The 16,516-nt window shown below is 38.7% G+C and overlaps 1 protein-coding gene across 1 annotated transcript in view; it reads left to right on the forward strand.

The window, feature by feature from the left end:
• HMCN1 (hemicentin 1) overlaps window positions 1–16,516 on the forward strand; it is a 208,539-nt gene that overhangs the window by 96,979 nt on the left and 95,044 nt on the right. Inside the window, exons 21-32 of the mRNA XM_010580732.1 lie at window positions 933–1,092; window positions 1,925–2,099; window positions 4,544–4,671; window positions 6,527–6,799; window positions 7,845–7,940; window positions 8,360–8,554; window positions 9,619–9,749; window positions 10,424–10,571; window positions 11,076–11,202; window positions 12,061–12,215; window positions 14,909–15,187; window positions 15,805–16,086. Coding sequence (XP_010579034.1) covers window positions 933–1,092; window positions 1,925–2,099; window positions 4,544–4,671; window positions 6,527–6,799; window positions 7,845–7,940; window positions 8,360–8,554; window positions 9,619–9,749; window positions 10,424–10,571; window positions 11,076–11,202; window positions 12,061–12,215; window positions 14,909–15,187; window positions 15,805–16,086 — 2,149 coding nt within the window. The remainder of the gene's footprint in view (window positions 1–932; window positions 1,093–1,924; window positions 2,100–4,543; window positions 4,672–6,526; window positions 6,800–7,844; window positions 7,941–8,359; window positions 8,555–9,618; window positions 9,750–10,423; window positions 10,572–11,075; window positions 11,203–12,060; window positions 12,216–14,908; window positions 15,188–15,804; window positions 16,087–16,516) is intronic.

Raw genomic sequence — 16,516 nt, forward strand, 5'->3', positions numbered from 1 at the left:
ACAGACCCCCCCCCCCCCCCCCCCCCCCGCCTTGAACAGCGTAATTTCTGGTAATAACAGTTATTTGGGATATGTTGCAGTTCAAATGACATTGCTGTGAAGGCACTATTGTGTCTCAGAAGTTGTGCAGATGTAACTGATTGGGACCTTATGAACAGCTTTGTGAAAAAGAAGGAATAGAACATGGTTAACTGTCTTGGTTTGGTAGGGAGGAAAACATGGGAGGAGTGTTTTTTCTTAATTATCACTTACAACATTCAATACAGACAAGGAAGGATCTGCTGACTAAGAAACACTTTATATAATGTATACAAGATCTATTTGGACATTGGAAATCAATGTCAAAATTAACTCAGTTGAAATCTTGACTTCTTAATTTTCTTTTAAGAATTGGGGTCTGTAAAATGTAACAAGTTTTCTGCATAAGAATCCCTGTGCTTCTGCTCTTGTTACTGCTTAGACAGTGGCCCTTAAGGAGTGTGAAAAGTTAGTTGAAGTTAGTTAATTTGTATGGAAGGAATTTTGGGGCCAGGCTTCTTAGTTAATATAAAATATTTTGTGCATCTCGGCCATAAACAATGGAATCAGTACTGTAATATAAATTAAAACATTGCTCAATTTAGTCAGACTGCCTGCAAATTGTTTGGTCTACAGAACTGCATTAAAGAGCATGGAGCATATTGCACAGTAAAAAATTAGACCCAGTGTTATATTACAAATACGGTATCTTTCATACAAAGAATGGGTCGCAGCAATGGGGTAAGCTAGGGGAGATGCTACAGGCCGTAACAATTTTTATATTCTTTTAATAATTTTAATGTTTTCATTAGATTTTATCACTGTAAGCTTTAGCTTTTATTGAATTAAACAGTTGTAATTTGGTTTATTTTAGAAAATCCATGCACTATGGACTTTTTTTTTTCTTTCCACAGAAAGGAGAAGTAATTTTTCCCAGCAATGTGAAATTTTCTGCAGGGTCTGATGGAAGTCTGTATGTAGTTTCACCAGGGAGTGAAGAGACTGGGGAATATGTGTGCACTGCAACAAACGCTGCTGGTTATGCTACACGGAAAGTCCAGCTGACTGTCTATGGTATGTATGAGCTAAAATCAAATAGAGTGTTATTGTCTGTCTCCTGTTGCATTCTACTTTAGACGGTAAAACCCACTCGGGTGGATTGTGAACTAGGATACCCACAGTGCAAACAGAATTTAAACTAATCTCTAATTGGTGCTTTTGACTTTGTCCTAGATCACTGGATCCACATACTAGGCAATTTTACAAATGGCTGATACTGAAAGGCCTATTCTTCAACCATTATGATTCTCTTAAAACCTCCTGATTCCTGTTACCTTGAGTTCATGGACTAGGATCTTGGGCTGATCATAATTTCATCTTTTATGGAAGTAGATAGGAAATATCTGTATAGGAATGGAATTTCCTGCTGGTAGAAGAATGAAGATCCATTAATCCCACCAGTCCCAAAGCTTCCTACCATCTCCCAACATTACAAGAAGTTTGATTTAGGTGTAGGCTTGCTTTGCAAGGCTTTTATGGCTTGTAAGTATTGGTGCTGTAGTGTAACATAGTTCAGGTATTGGTTGCAAACTACCTATGCAATACAGAGCTCAGCATGTGTCTGAACTACATAGATCTGTTGCTATCCAGCTTTTTGGGTAGATAGTGCAGTCTTGCTGGTGTTTGTGGTATGACATGTAGGCATCAGCCAGTGTCTGAGCTGCAGGCACTGTATATCAGCATTACAGTGATTTATGTCTATTGCAGACACATCATTCAAAATAAGATTGTAATGTTATATACCTCGTTAAAAAATAGATGTTTAATCTGAAGTAAAACTCTGTGGTGTTACATTTGTACAAATACATATATTCATTGCAGCTTCTTAACATGTTCCATGTTATAGTGAAACCTAGAGTATCCAGGCCTGGTGACCAGCAAGGAAATGCGTATGATAAACCCATAGAGATCTCAGTCATTGCAGGGGAAGATGTCACACTTCCATGTGAAGTGAAGAGCTTGCCACCCCCCATAATTACCTGGGCCAAAGAAATGCAGCTTATATCTCCATTCTCTCCAAGGTAACAATGTTTGATGAAAACAAAAGAAAAGTGAAATTGTGTCTAAGCTTTCAAGACTTTGGAAGGGCATATAATTTCTAATCACCACAGGATCAATCAGAAGGTATTAAGTTGTCCTGCATGAGGACCCTGTTTTACTAGGTCTTGAAACTCTCTTTCCTGAACCAAGTGTATGTCTCTTTCCGAAGGATACTAAGATCATGCATCATTGTACAGCTTCCACTCCAGTGCATGTTTATATGCAAACGCAGGAGGCCAAGACAAAAGACATCCTGTTATATCTGTACTGTGGTGGTGCTCAGAGACCCACATAATCTGTGCCTGATTATAAATGTTTAAAAACTGTTTTTCTTTTCTTAAGCACTTCATATTTATGCTCAGGGGAGCATTGTCTGTTATTCATATGATGACTGGGCTGCCAGTAGAATACAGATGATTATAAATGTTTGGGAGTGCTTACAAGGGATTATAGCTCTCTGTGTTTTGGATCCAAAAACTCTCCAGATATTCTTGAACATGTGAAAACATAGCTAAATGCTGATAAAAATGTTGAGTTGACAACCTTAGAGAATGAAGAGTTGGGGACTGTCTTGTATACAGCATGGGCCACAATGTTGGAGTTCTTCCTTATTATTTTAGTATGGTGCAAAATAAGAGAGGAGACAAGTAGGTGATTATTCTCTGTATGTTCCCAGTTGAAGTGCCAGGTACTCTCATGGGGTGTGCTAGTGCTTTCTAGAATTCAGGATACCTCAGAAAGGGTAAAGTCTACAGCTGTATTCATAAACCAGGAAACAGAAATGCTGGCCAAATGTCCACTGTAGCGATTGCTGTGCCTGTTGTCTAGTGTCTCTCAGTGATCCAAGTGGAAGGAGTCAGCCAGTGTCTGAGCTGAGTTAAGGAATCGTACAGACCTGAAGGTGAGCCTCTTTCCCTTGTGGCCAGATCTATACCTCAGAGCCACCCATTCCAGCAGGTCTGCAACAGCCTCGGCAACTAAGAGCTGCTGGGCCAGCATATTTGGTGAAGGAGGCTTGTGCCTAGAGAGTTGATTTGTAGTTAGTAATCTGCGTGTAATTTTCTGCTGTGTCCGACGAGCATGTTGCATGCACTGACGAATCCATGTTCTTGGTCCCTTACTTGTCCTCATTTTACCTCGGGAGACATTGATAAATTAAGCTACTTGCTTATGGCTGTTGTGGAGAGATCCAAGTTGTCCAGAGTAACAGAACTCCAGCTCAGCCCATTCCATAAAATTGTTTACAGATGTCAGCAGAGGTTAAAGAATTAGTCCAAACAAAATTGTTTGAGACCACCCAAAGATGATGTTAGAAATGTGACCAGTAAACAAAAGATGACTGAAATCAGAAATGAAGGAACTTTTATTGGAAAGCAAATGTAATTAGTGCACAAAATAATGGAAGATAAGTTGCCCCAGCAATCTATTGTTTGGGGTTATTAAGGAAAAAAAAAAAAGGTTTGGAAAGATATAGGCAGCAAAGGAGGAATCATAGTATCAGACAGATTTGGGTGGCCTGGAGGAAATACACTTCACTTTCTTTCCATTCATTTCTCCGGGCCGTTGCAATCCCCAAATTCACCATTTATGCTCGTATGATAACGTTGTCCTAATTAGACAGTGCCAGAGAAAGGAAGACAGATGATACCACCAATTCCCACCAAGTTTGCCTAAATTTTCTATGTAACCTTGAGTGCTAGACTCGAATTTCTTCTTGTCAGTTCTTAGCTGTCATTTTTTCTTCCCTCCTCATTTATTTTCCCTATCTTTATTACTTTTGACTTCTACATAAGATTTTGGCTTAGCTGGCCAATGTATCTTGTAATGTTACAGGCCTGTGACCAGAACTGTAGCAAAAATTAATGCTATGTAGTTAACTATTTACTGATGAATAATGACAGTTTCTATAAACACCAGAACTGGCAGTTTTGAATCGGAATACTCTTCAGAATCCTCTTTTCCATCTTGAATCAACGTAACATCTTTTTTTGCCAAGATGAAGTAGTATCAAAAGTTGTTTAACTTTCTGATCCTGCTGACCTGGGCTGAGCAAAAAATTTGACAGGAGCTTGAAGGGCTCCATTTCTGTACCTGTTTGTTTTTGTTGGGGTGTTTTTTTGTTTGTTTGTTTTTTCATTTCTAGAAACAAGACAGATTTTAATATGTCCTGTAAGTAGCTAGAACCAAACTTTGTAATTTGGATGTTACATTTTAGATATTTGCTGTATATTCTGAATGTAGTGGCTCAGTAAAGAGTTAGAAAAAATTAATAAATGTAAGTCATAGTTCAGTAATATGGCACAGGTCAGTGTGCCTTGTAGAATGGTGGTCTTTTAGCTCATAGCAATAATTAGCAATGTGTAAGTAGAGGTCATTCACTTTTCAATACATGTTTATACAGTGTATCTGCTTCTTATTTTTCCAGACACACTTTTCTACCCTCAGGGTCAATGAAGATCAGTGAGACACAAGTTTCAGACAGTGGAATGTATATCTGTGTAGCCACAAATATTGCTGGGAATGTGACTCAGTTAGTGAAGCTAAGCGTACATGGTAAGTTTTAACTTAAAGGGTAATCATCTGCAAGTTTCTGCATGGAATTTAGCATCACACAGAGCTTTTCAAATGTTTTCCCTTATGTACATTAAGTTACTATTGACCTATATTATTTCAGGTCATATTATTTTCATGTGCAAGTTGTTATTTATTATGTGGAAAGGAAATATTGTATACACACACACGTGTACATATATATACACATGCACACCCCCGTTCCTTTAACGTTCCTTAGACTCGTGGAAGAATTATAGCACAATATGACATTTTACTCTTTTTAAGTCAGCCAAAGGGATTTTAAGAGCTGAAACCTTTTGTTCTAATGCACTTAGATGTTCTCTGTGCAAGAGGTTTCTCAGCAGTAAGTTTGCAAATAGTGGCTGAGAATAGCAAAGTTTGATGAGGCTTATAGGTATCAAGTTCCCACCTACTTGATGGGAATTAAATATCCAAACTCTTTTGGTAGCAAATGTCAGTTTGCTTGCACACCTGCTCAGGTGGTAGTGAAACTAGTGTGCAACTCTGTCACCTGTTGATAGGCAGCTGCTCCTGTCTTTGTGCACAGCTATATGCATATACGTTCCGCTGTACCCACCTTTGCAAATGAATACCTTAACCCACCTTACCATACTTTCTCTATTCAAACCAGCACCCTGTGCTTGTGCCCACCTTCCTCTCCCCCTCATTAAAGGTCTCTACTCACTCTTGCTCAAGCTAGGGCCCATGTGCCCTTCCCTCTCCTTTTTACCACAGATCATCACGTTGTCACTCCCTTGTCTCGCTCCTACTCTCCCCATCCTGGGGCCCCAACCACAGTCTCTTAACCACTTACACAATGTCATGTATTGTAAGCTCAATGCTCTCTCATTTATTCCTCCTCACCTGTGTCAGACAGAAACACAGGTTGTGGCATATGCACCTCCTGCCAGTGCTAAAGCACATAGGAGAGTGGGTGCAGGAGCAATGGCCTGGCACAGCCCAGACGAGGCTGATCAATAGTAATTGTAGGTGTATAGATAGCTGTCCTGTGGTTCATGTTGCTGTACAGTTTGGAAGTGTTGTTGCCAATGCCCATTGCCAGCTCATGTCTTTGAAGTGGACCACATACCATAAATGTACCAGATTGGAACTCCTACCCCCAGCACCTCTGAAACCTTCAGATGACACTAATTCAATTATAATGGCTGTAACAAACTACTGTCTGGTTCTGTGTATAGAGAAGTCTGATATCAGTGTACATCTTTGTTTATCTGTAATTGTACGTTAACAGAGAGTCTGGAATAATGGCACTTGTTATTGTGTCAGACATTCTTTATAAGTCTTTTTATTGTCAATGATCCTTAGAAAGAAAAACATTGTGGCAAAAGAGTTATGTTGGATTTATATTATTCTTTGGGACGAGCAAAATCTCTTCCACTCAGATTTTATCTCCTTGTCTGAACTTGTGTTTGGAAGCATACAAAGATCTGGGAGTAGGGGAAGGAAATTAAAATATCAAAAGGAAAATTAACTTTTTATGATAAAAACTTTTGAATTGTTTTGTGTTATCAAGAGCCAGTACCCATAGCTCTTCAAAGGCACTTGGTATAACAATATTACACTAACCATGGAAGTCATGCAGTAGAATTTGAAATGTAGCTGCTCCAAATAAGTTAAGCAGTAGAGTGTCATACATCCTATCCTATGTAGAGAGCATGCAGCTCTGCTTCCTTAGTCACCTGAGGGAATTTGGTTTCAGTGAATATGGAAGGATGTTTTCTAAAATGACAAAGAAACAGAAAAGAATTTCCTTCAAGAATGATGTTGTACATCACTTTCTTCACATTCTATGGACTAAACTTGTCTTCCCTAGTTCCTCCAAAGATACAGCGTGGGCCTCGAGTTTTGAAAGTCCAAGCTGGCCACAGAGCTGACATACCCTGCAGTGCCCAGGGGATCCCTCCTCCAACAGTCACTTGGTTCAAAGGCAGAAGTGCTGTGCCGATAGGTGGTGGGCAGTTTATCCACAGCCTGGATGGAGCTCTAAGCATCAGCAACGTCCAGCTTCCTGATGCTGGAATCTACAAGTGTGTCGCTAGTAATGTAGCGGGCAGCGATGCATCAGAGATAACAGTACAAGTTCAAGGTATTTATATTGGGGCCATAATCTTGCCTCCTGCCCTGGCTAGGTGTCATTTCATGCCAGTGTGTCTGGTTTATGATGCAAAATCCAAATCTGTTTTAGATGTTATGTTCTGATGTTAATTAAGGAAAATTAGAATAGGCAAATAGTCTTTGGAGAGTTTGCAGAAATAAGAAAAACAAATTCAAAATATATTACTTTAATTAAAAAAATCTTCAAGCTACTTATGATTTGGTTTTGTAGTAGGTAATTAAATTCAGATTCCAGTATGGGAAACCTCTTTGTCAAATATTATCTCTGTGTATTCAGTTGTCTCACATTTTCACAGACCGTCTCTGAACCTCAGAGCCTGGTGTCACAGCTTTAAACACAGCGGAATTTTTCACGAGCTGAAATTGAGCTCTTCACTCAATCAGTCGGTATGCTATTGAAATGGTGATGGGGCAGCAGTGGTCAATGTACCAATTTAAATATGTAGTATAACTCCTCACCTGATGGACTGACAGACATCAATGTAGCATGGCTGACTTAAGCTACTCAGGCATTATTTCTTCTTTGTAATAGTTGGAAGGCAACATTCTGATCCCTTTGGATTAGAGGTGCTGAGAACTGCTTGTTACAAACAACAAAGAACTGCCAGTAACTTTACTTAATTATAAAATTCTTTGTATAGTGTCAGACCACATAAAAATTTAAAATGAGATGGAAGAACAAAGGATGGTAGTACTACTAATATGTGGTATGAGAAAAAACAGTTTAAATAGTATTTTTCAGATTTTGCAGAAAGACTGTCTCTGCCTTCAAAACAAATACAGTGGGTTTTAGAGAGAACCAGTTTCAGTCAAAGCCTCTTTGTACTGCTTACTTCCTAAATATTCCCGTGGAAATCAAGACTGCTTGTGTAGTATACTTCATCAATGTTAAGAGGGTTATTGGAATCTGACCTTGTGAAGGAGAGAGACTTAGAAGTGTTATGTATTGCCAGACTGTATTTTTCACATTTGGGAGCAGAGTTCAAGAGTTTTTTTGGGGTCTAATTTTCTTTCAGAGTCTCCTACTATTGAGGATCTGGACCCTCCCTACAATAGTCCCTTTCAGGAAAGAGTGGCAAATCAACGCATTGCATTCCCATGCCCAGCAAAAGGTGTGTATTATTGTTGCCACCTTTAGTGACAAAAGTGTATTTTCCTGTTGACCATTGAAAATTACTAAGTTTCTGTGTACTCCTTGTCATGATAAAAAATATACATTCTGCACAGTATTTTCCATATATACTTTATGTGGAAAAATTCAAACTAACAGTGATTTAAATAACCACCATGTGCAGAAGTTCTGTGAAAAGTCATTGCTAGCCAACAAGGATATTATAATGTTTAGGACTGAGATTTTTAATGTTAAAATCATATTTTAACAGTTGGGGCCGCCTCTAAGTTTGAAAGCTCATAGCCTCCCTGTGCATTGTCCTTGCCAGTAAGACTTCCAGCAAGCAGTGGGAATTGTTTGAACCTTTCTTATTCTGAGCTGAGCGAACCGTTTCTTGAAGTTTCACCTTTTTCTTGTTAGGTATTCCAAAGCCCATTATCAAATGGCTACGTAATGGAAGAGAGCTGACAGGCAGTGAACCAGGGATTTCAGTTCTGGAGGATGGGACACTGCTGATCATAGCTTCTGTTACACCTTCTGATAATGGAGAGTATATCTGTGTGGCAACCAATGAAGCTGGAAGCACAGAAAGGAAATACAAACTGAAAGTTAATGGTAAATAATAAATGCAACTATTGGGGAACTGTTTTTGAAGAACATCTTCTCTTTTATTGTTGGAAATTGCATGCCCCAGATCTGCCCATGTGCAGTTAAATTATAAAATCTAATCTGAGTACTTGCATTTGTATTATTCTGATTCCCTCTATAATTTTTCTACTGTTTTTGTTTTCTGTGACTTTATGCACAAACCATCTTTGTTTCGCTCGAAGAGCTAGGTGCATCTCATTTCCTCTAGTTATACTTGAAAACTTTAATGCAAGTAACAAATGAAGACTTTTGTGCGGTAGAAATTAAAGATTGGGTGATGGATCTGCATTTCAAATATAAATATGAGAAAAGTTATTTAACAGAATGAACATAGAATAAGAGAATTCTTGCTCCTGATATTCTTTTTCCAGAATCCTAATTGGAAAATAGAAACTCTACAGGTGGCCTTGAGATATGCTTTGATATTTTGCTTCTTACAGAGTAGTTTTATTTCAGCCTTGTTCACTTCCTATGACAGTTGGTTCTGATGCCTGAGCAGGATTATATCCTTACCTTTATTCTGAAAAAAGGAGGAATTCCATTTTGTACCAGCAGGGCTCATTAGTGGGGTTTGAATTTTCTAATCCACCACATAAAGCCATTCACTTTGGATTCATAGTGGGACAAATGAGAGGCAGATGGTCTTGGGGATGACTGGAGCAGTGAGGAGGAAGGATGACTCTCTAGAACCTGCTTCTAGAATATGTTAAGCAAGTAACGTTGGATTTTAAAACTAAGATTAAATTTAAGATTAAATTTTAAGATTATTCTCTTAAAATGTTGATGGTGATTGTGTTTGAGTGTATTTCCCTGGGAATCTGTTATTGGGCAAGAGAAGACTGTTTTTTGATAAAGAGAAGAAAGGACACAGGGAGGTATGTCCAGATCCAAAAGGCAAATGGAAGCATTGGGGAGGGAATGAAGAAGGTCTGAGAAATTTAGATTACAGAGTCACTTGACTTGGGGAGAAGGAGAAAGCGGGAAATCAGTGGAATAGAAGGCTTAATACATGACTTTGAACTTTCTTGTAGTTCCTCCTGAAATTAGAGATCAAGAAAAGGTGACAAATACATCCGTAGTTCTTCATCACCCTGTAAGTCTCTTCTGTGAAGTATCTGGTAATCCCTTCCCAATCATTTCCTGGTATAAAGAAGATATCCAGGTATGTACGGTTAACTTAATTGAAGTAACATAGCCATCATCAGTCAGTTTTCTGTTGTCTTTTGAGTGCTTGGTATGAGAGCTCACTTAAAGTAAATACATGTACATGCCTTTATGTGTATTTAAACTGCACTAGGAACTCCCACATGGAAAGCCAGCCAAACATGGCTAATCCATTAGTTCAGCTGTTCAATAAGTCAAAAGTAAACTCTTTATTTTCAAGATTCCCCTAAGAATTAGCCCTATCAATCTCCCAGTATTGTAGATGCCAGAGTCCTTGCAGAGGGGACCAATAATGGTATTTTCTTCATTCTATAGATGGAGAAATAAGAACTCTTGGGGGTGATTTGGATTCTTTAGGATTATCCTTGAGTCCTATGCTTCTACTTGTAGCTGATAAGTGATAGTTTAAGATGAGGAGAGACTCCTTTATGCACCTTTGTGCCTGAACATTACCCATAGACAAAGAATTTCTTTGGTTTTCCCACTCTATTGTATTTTGAGCTACGAGTCATATTGAATAGATTGCAGAAGTTGAGCAGATTAGTGCTGTAACTGAAAGGGAAAACAGATTATGCTTAGACTAAAACTACCATTTTCTTATAAAAATCCAGCTGTGATATTTGGCTGATATAACTTGGATCACATAAGGCTAATATCTCGGGTTCTTTTAAGGTTGTGGAAAGCAGTACTCTCCAGATTTTGCACAACGGGAAGATACTGAAGGTCCTTAAAACTGCTACTGATGATGCTGGACAATATTCATGCAAAGCCATAAATGTAGCAGGAAGTTCTGAGAAGCTGTTTAACCTAGATGTACTAGGTTAGTTCTATGTTTTTGGGGTTGTTTTTGTTTGTTTGTTTTTTTGTTTTTTTTAAGATGGTAATCTGAAAAAGAGTTGATATTTAAGAAGCCAATAAATTTAAACTTATTATAAATAGGTTTTTCTTCTTACTGCCCATTAAATATTGGCTGCCAAAGCACTCATCATGATGGCTTTTGAATACTTAAAATTCGCCATTCTTGTAGTAACACAGACAAAATGCTGCTTTTCATTACTGGATTTTGGTCTTTGATACTTTTTTTTGTATTTTGAGTGTACAGCAGTCTAACACAGGAGTTGTTTTACATACAGTTCACCAGCACAAGTGTGGAAGTGCTTGTCATGGTAGAAATGATGTTGTGATCTAGCAGGAGTCACTTTGCAGTGAAAAGTAAAGTTGTTTCAAGGGAATAGTATGATGCACTACTGCATTTCTTCCAGTTTCATAGCATACCTTCTCTGGTTAAATACCAGTTCTTCCTGTAATGTTTGTCTTTTTAAAGTTCCACCAAGTATAATAGGTGCTGATATCCCCAGTGAAATTGCAGTCATCCTCAACCAGGAAGTCAGTCTGGAATGTAGAGCCAAAGGCTTCCCTTTTCCTGACATACACTGGTTCAAAGATGGCAAGTAAGTATATTATAGCTTTTGTGATTTGTGTCTAGGTTATTCCTCCCTTAGAACATAGAAGGTGTACTGTACCACCAAGCTCTTCTTTTAACTAGTGTTAAGTTATTGGCATCGGATATAATTTGTGGTGGTGTCAGGTGGTAAGTTCTTTAATGAAAAGTTAGCATCCTGCTTTTCTTTGTGAACTGTCCCATTCCTGACACTGGCACTTGCAGAGCAGACCTACAGTATTTGAAGCCAAACAATACTTGAACCAAGATAAACGTAACCATTTCTACGAGTTTATTCTATCTGGATTATTTTAAACATATCATTAGTTAAAATACAGTTGTTTTGCTGACATGATTTTTTCATTGGTAGACAGTACCCGTGTCAAACATTTTTCTAGCTAATGCCTTGTGCAGTTCTGCATATATACATTAAAGGTTTTAAAACATTTGTAGCCTGCATGTTTCAATTCTTTGTCTCATCTTCCAGGAAAGCTTGCCAAGACAAGAATTCTTGGCGGCTTTAAATATTAGCTGAAAAACAAAATGGGCTGTAAATGTTTTTAAATAGTGTTGGTGTTTAACAATGTAGTTCAGTATAGACATTGGCTAGTACTCACAGATATTCCAATATGACAATTCCTTACTCTTTGGTATTGATATGTTGACAGTTTCATCTGGTAAATGCAGACATTTTGTTATAAGCAAAGGACTGTCATGACCTAAGTAATTAAAAAAAGGAACTGAGATCAGGATTAGGACCATGGCTCTGATGCTGGTGTCCCAGACAACCCGAGGAAAGTACGTTTGTGTAATTAATGTTGAAAGGATGGGGTCAGAGTTCTGTGAACCAAAATAATCTCTGTTCCAGGCCCTTGTTTTTGGGTGATCCCAATGTTGAGCTTCTGGACAAAGATCAAGTTCTACACATAAAGAGTTCTCGAAGGATTGACAAAGGTCGTTATCAATGCAGTGCCACCAACACTGCTGGCAAACAAGTTAAAGAGGTCAAGCTGATCATCCATGGTAAGTTTATAGAATGCCTGATCCTAGAAGATCCTTTAATTCTACTCATAAGGTTTCTTTTTTGAATGGAGATACTCAGACAAATATAAATTAAGGCTCTGATCCTGCAAAATTTGTGTGTAAACGTAACTTACTACTTTGTGAACAGATGAGTATTCTTTTTGAGTGTTAGTATGTATCAAGTTACTTATGGATGTAGTCTTTGCAAGCTTGGCTTTTAAGTGGCATTTATGTGCTTTTTATTATTTTCTAATTGGTGAAAGCCAAAAATCTTGAAGGGCCTTCTCAAATGTTGCTATTAGTTAGTTTCAACTGTATTATTTTATTATCACATTGGCTTCATATTTTGATCTGTCTTAGGGAGGAGAAAATTAATTAGAAGATTTTTATTTTAATACATTTATGGTCTTATTTTCCTTAACCTAGGGCTAGGAGTAAATTCAGCCAGGAATAGGTTAAAGTTAGTGCAGAAATATAAAACAAAGTGAAAAGTAAGAATCAGACCCAAATAATCTTTGAAAAAGAATGTTCCAGATGATCTTCAGGTAGTGTGCTATGTCATCTTGCTTAAATTGGTGTAAATGGACATCATTTATAGCAAGTGAGGTCATTTATAGGAATAGAAGAAGCACTAGCATGAGATAACCATGTTAACATTATTATTTTTGTGAAGTATATAGCACACTGAGTATACTTCTTGTGTTTTTATAAGCAGTGGAATCTTAGCAAAGACATGGAGAACAGGCAGTTCCTGTGATTAGTGTAAATAAGTTTAATGTAAATTAGGAGATTATCAACTGGGAGAAAAGGAGGGGAAAGATTCATGGAAGAAGGAAGAAGCAGCGTTTGAAGGAAGGCTTCAAAGGACACAAGAGGAAGAGTTTTTCAGTTTGGAAGACAAAGAATGTGTGAAAGCCCAGTCAAACCTGAAAACTGAGAGAGCACAGTGCTAGCAGAAATTAGGGCAAAACAAGTGCAGAAATCTATAGGTGGCATAACACTCTTGTGCCCGGAGTACGAAGGGTGGGGATTTGAATCTGTGAGCCCTTAAGCTGATGAGTCCTCATTTACTATGGATTTGCTTCTGAAGATTGTGTGTCTTTTCTTCGGATAACTGTGAACTTATTATACATTATTTCCCTCATCTGGGATGTTTCTGAAGCATGGAGCAACCACATGCACAGAAATATGCCTGTACACCAGTCATAGTGAAGTCTTTTTCCATCAGGAGCAAAGAAAATGCTGTGAGAACTTGCAGGTGATTGTGGCTGTTGTGAAATTAGAGGAAATAAAACCCCCACACAAATAAAATCCTCGCAGATGAGTAGACCTTACTTCAGGTTCTTCAGAAGAGAGCTGAATTTGTCATAGCAGAATGGAATCTCTCTTTTAAACTTCTCATTAATCCTGGTTGAACAAATGGAAGCCCACAGAGTGAGGAACCTAGATGCTAATTCTTGCTAGTTCTTACTTGGTTTTAGCTGTTTAGCTCTACTTTTGGCTTTGATATTTTCCAAAAAAAGCATGTTAAAACCATTCCACATCTCTGTGGATGAAAGCATTTGCTGATAGAGAAATGTATTCTCCTTTGAACTGGGTGTGTTTCAGCATATTTTAGAGGTTTGTGTATTTTTGCACACAAATTGTTTAGTTAGGAAAATATTTCAGCATGGTTTGATAATCTGCAAGACCCATCTCATAGGTGTAGATCCATTCACTGGCACTGTGCTTTATGTTTCTACAGTGGCATTTTAAATGAACACTATGGAAGTCAGTGGAAGTCTAGGATATACTGAGCATGTTTGGCAGCAGAGGAGTTAATGTGTCTGCCAGATGTGTCTGGTACTTTCAGCAGTCATAAATTTAGTTGTTGCCAATTGCACTGTGTTTTTATTACTTCTACAGAGATTTACAAACTCTTTATATTGGCTGATTTACACGAGAGCTTGTTTGCTAGAAAAATCCGAGTACTGCTGCATAGTGAGCAAGGGAAATGACTACGGGCCAAAAGTTTCAAAAATAGGAGCATAAAGCTAGACTGTTAAGCTCATATTTAGTCTCAAAGTAAGTGACTTCACCTTCAGAAGTTTTGTGTACTGAGCAGTTCCCGCTCTAGTCGTAGAGGCTCTTGGATGTATGTGGTATTTTAAATAGCAGGTCGCTGTTCCTTGTTGGGAGGATGCACCTCCCAAGGTATACAGGGGTTGCTCTTTCTTTACCCCTCAGAGGCAGGGAAGAGGCAGAGCCATGCCCAAATGCATTGCAGGATGCGTGGAGGCCCAGCTGTCCCATGGTAGGGGGGGGTGGACTAGATGATCTTTAAGGTCCCTTCCAACCCAAACCATTCTGGGAGTCTGTGTTGGAGCCTAGAAGGTAAAAATGTTTCCACGTACCTCTAGTGAGGCAGCAATGCTCTGCAGTGCCCCTTGCTGTGGCACTTGTTTCTTAAATATATGGTGGCCCTTTATGTTGTGTTCTTGTCATGCTTTCAACTCTTTGTGTGCTCCAGAGAATTGTACAGGCAATGTATAACTCTGCTGGGAAAAAAAACAAAGAAAGAACACCAGGAAGGATTGGAAGTCTGATTAAGCTAAAATCTTTTATTCTAACAGTATTCTAATGTTTAATCCATTTAAATCTGCACAGACTTGTATACTAAGGTTTTAATGTTGTTGTTTTGTCTTTTGAAATAGTCCCTCCTAGTATTAAAGGAGGAAATATTACCACGGAGGTATCAGCGCTTCTTAACAATCTTATAAATTTGGAATGCGAAACCAAGGGAATCCCTGTTCCTACCATTACATGGTACAAAGATGGACGCCCGATTATTTCCAGCCCCCAAGCTCTGTATGTGGATAGAGGGCAATTCCTGCAGATACCTCAGGCCCAAGTATCAGATTCTGCAAAATATACTTGCCATGTGACCAATGCTGCTGGAGCTGCTGAGAAAATATATGATGTGGATGTCTATGGTAAGTGAGAGTTTATTGAACTTGGTTGTTTGCCATGTTACAGGAAGTGCATCCTGAAAGCTTTTCTGCCTTTGTAACGTCAGCAGGCTTTGCAGGCCTGTCAAAGGTGCACAGCAGTCAGTGGCTGCATTTAGAGACAGGCCTGTGCTAGCAGGGCCATGTAGAGGGAACTTTGCACCCTGTGCTTTATGTGAGTCTCAAAAAGCTCTTGACTTCACAGGCCTTGATACCATGCTTTAGTGAAGTATGGAAACGATTTCTTCTCCATGTATCCTTTCTCTTTCTCACATGTGCATGCTGAACAGCACTTACCTGAAATAGCTGCTCTGGGTGGGATCTTTAGCGTACTGTTTTAAGACCTTCATATTTAGTTCTTCCATCCCAAAGCCCTGCAGATCCTCTATTTTATACAACTGGTCAATGTTGAACTACATCATTTGACTTCTCTGTTTCTCCTTTGTCTTGGCTTGCCCCAGCAGCAAATTCTCACATGAAATTGTGTGTGACATAATGGCATAGAGAGCCAAAGTGGGTGGGAAGGAACTAACCCATTTGCTTTTAATACATTTTCTGGCTACAGAATTAATGGCTTGCAATACATTTTTTCCTTTCTACAGTTCCTCCAGTAATTGAGGGTGATGCTGACACAGCCCAGAACAGGCAGGTGGTTGCTGGCAGTTCACTGACATTGGAGTGTAAAGCTGCTGGCAACCCTCTGCCTCTCCTTACCTGGTTAAAAGATGGTGTGCCTGTGAAAGCAAGCGACAACCTCCGCATTGTATCTGGTGGGAAGAAGCTGGAGATTCTGAATGCCGTTGAGGCTGACCGGGGCCAGTATTTGTGTGTGGCCACAAGCATAGCTGGAGAACAAGAAATCAAATATGAAGTTGAAATCTTAGGTGTGTGAACAATAGAACTACTGATTTATCAGATTTCCATAAACCTAATAAAGTATGTTTTTATTTTTGTTGGTATCGTTATACAAAAGATCAGTTAGTCAAGCTACATATCTAGTCCTGAGCACTGTACTGCACACAGGGTTACAGGATGGTTTGAAGACTCTTACTTTCAGGTTAGTTCTTTAAGAGTTTTTGTGCACATAGTAGGTAAATACTATTCTCAGTAACCTTTAAAATTCTTCTAACTTGCCTTCATAGAAGAAAATTATGGATATGAAAGATATCCATTAAAAATATCACTGAACAGTTGCCTCTGGGGAGAGAACATCTTTCTCTGAATTTGAGTTGTATTGTGCAAATTTTGAACCTCTCCTTGTAAAAGATTTTTTCCTTCTTTTTCCATTCAATCCTTTACTACAGTCTGCATCTC

Source organism: Haliaeetus leucocephalus, unplaced genomic scaffold (genome assembly GCF_000737465.1).
Source record: "Haliaeetus leucocephalus isolate CR32 unplaced genomic scaffold, Haliaeetus_leucocephalus-4.0 Scaffold730, whole genome shotgun sequence".
NCBI lineage: Eukaryota > Metazoa > Chordata > Aves > Accipitriformes > Accipitridae > Haliaeetus > Haliaeetus leucocephalus.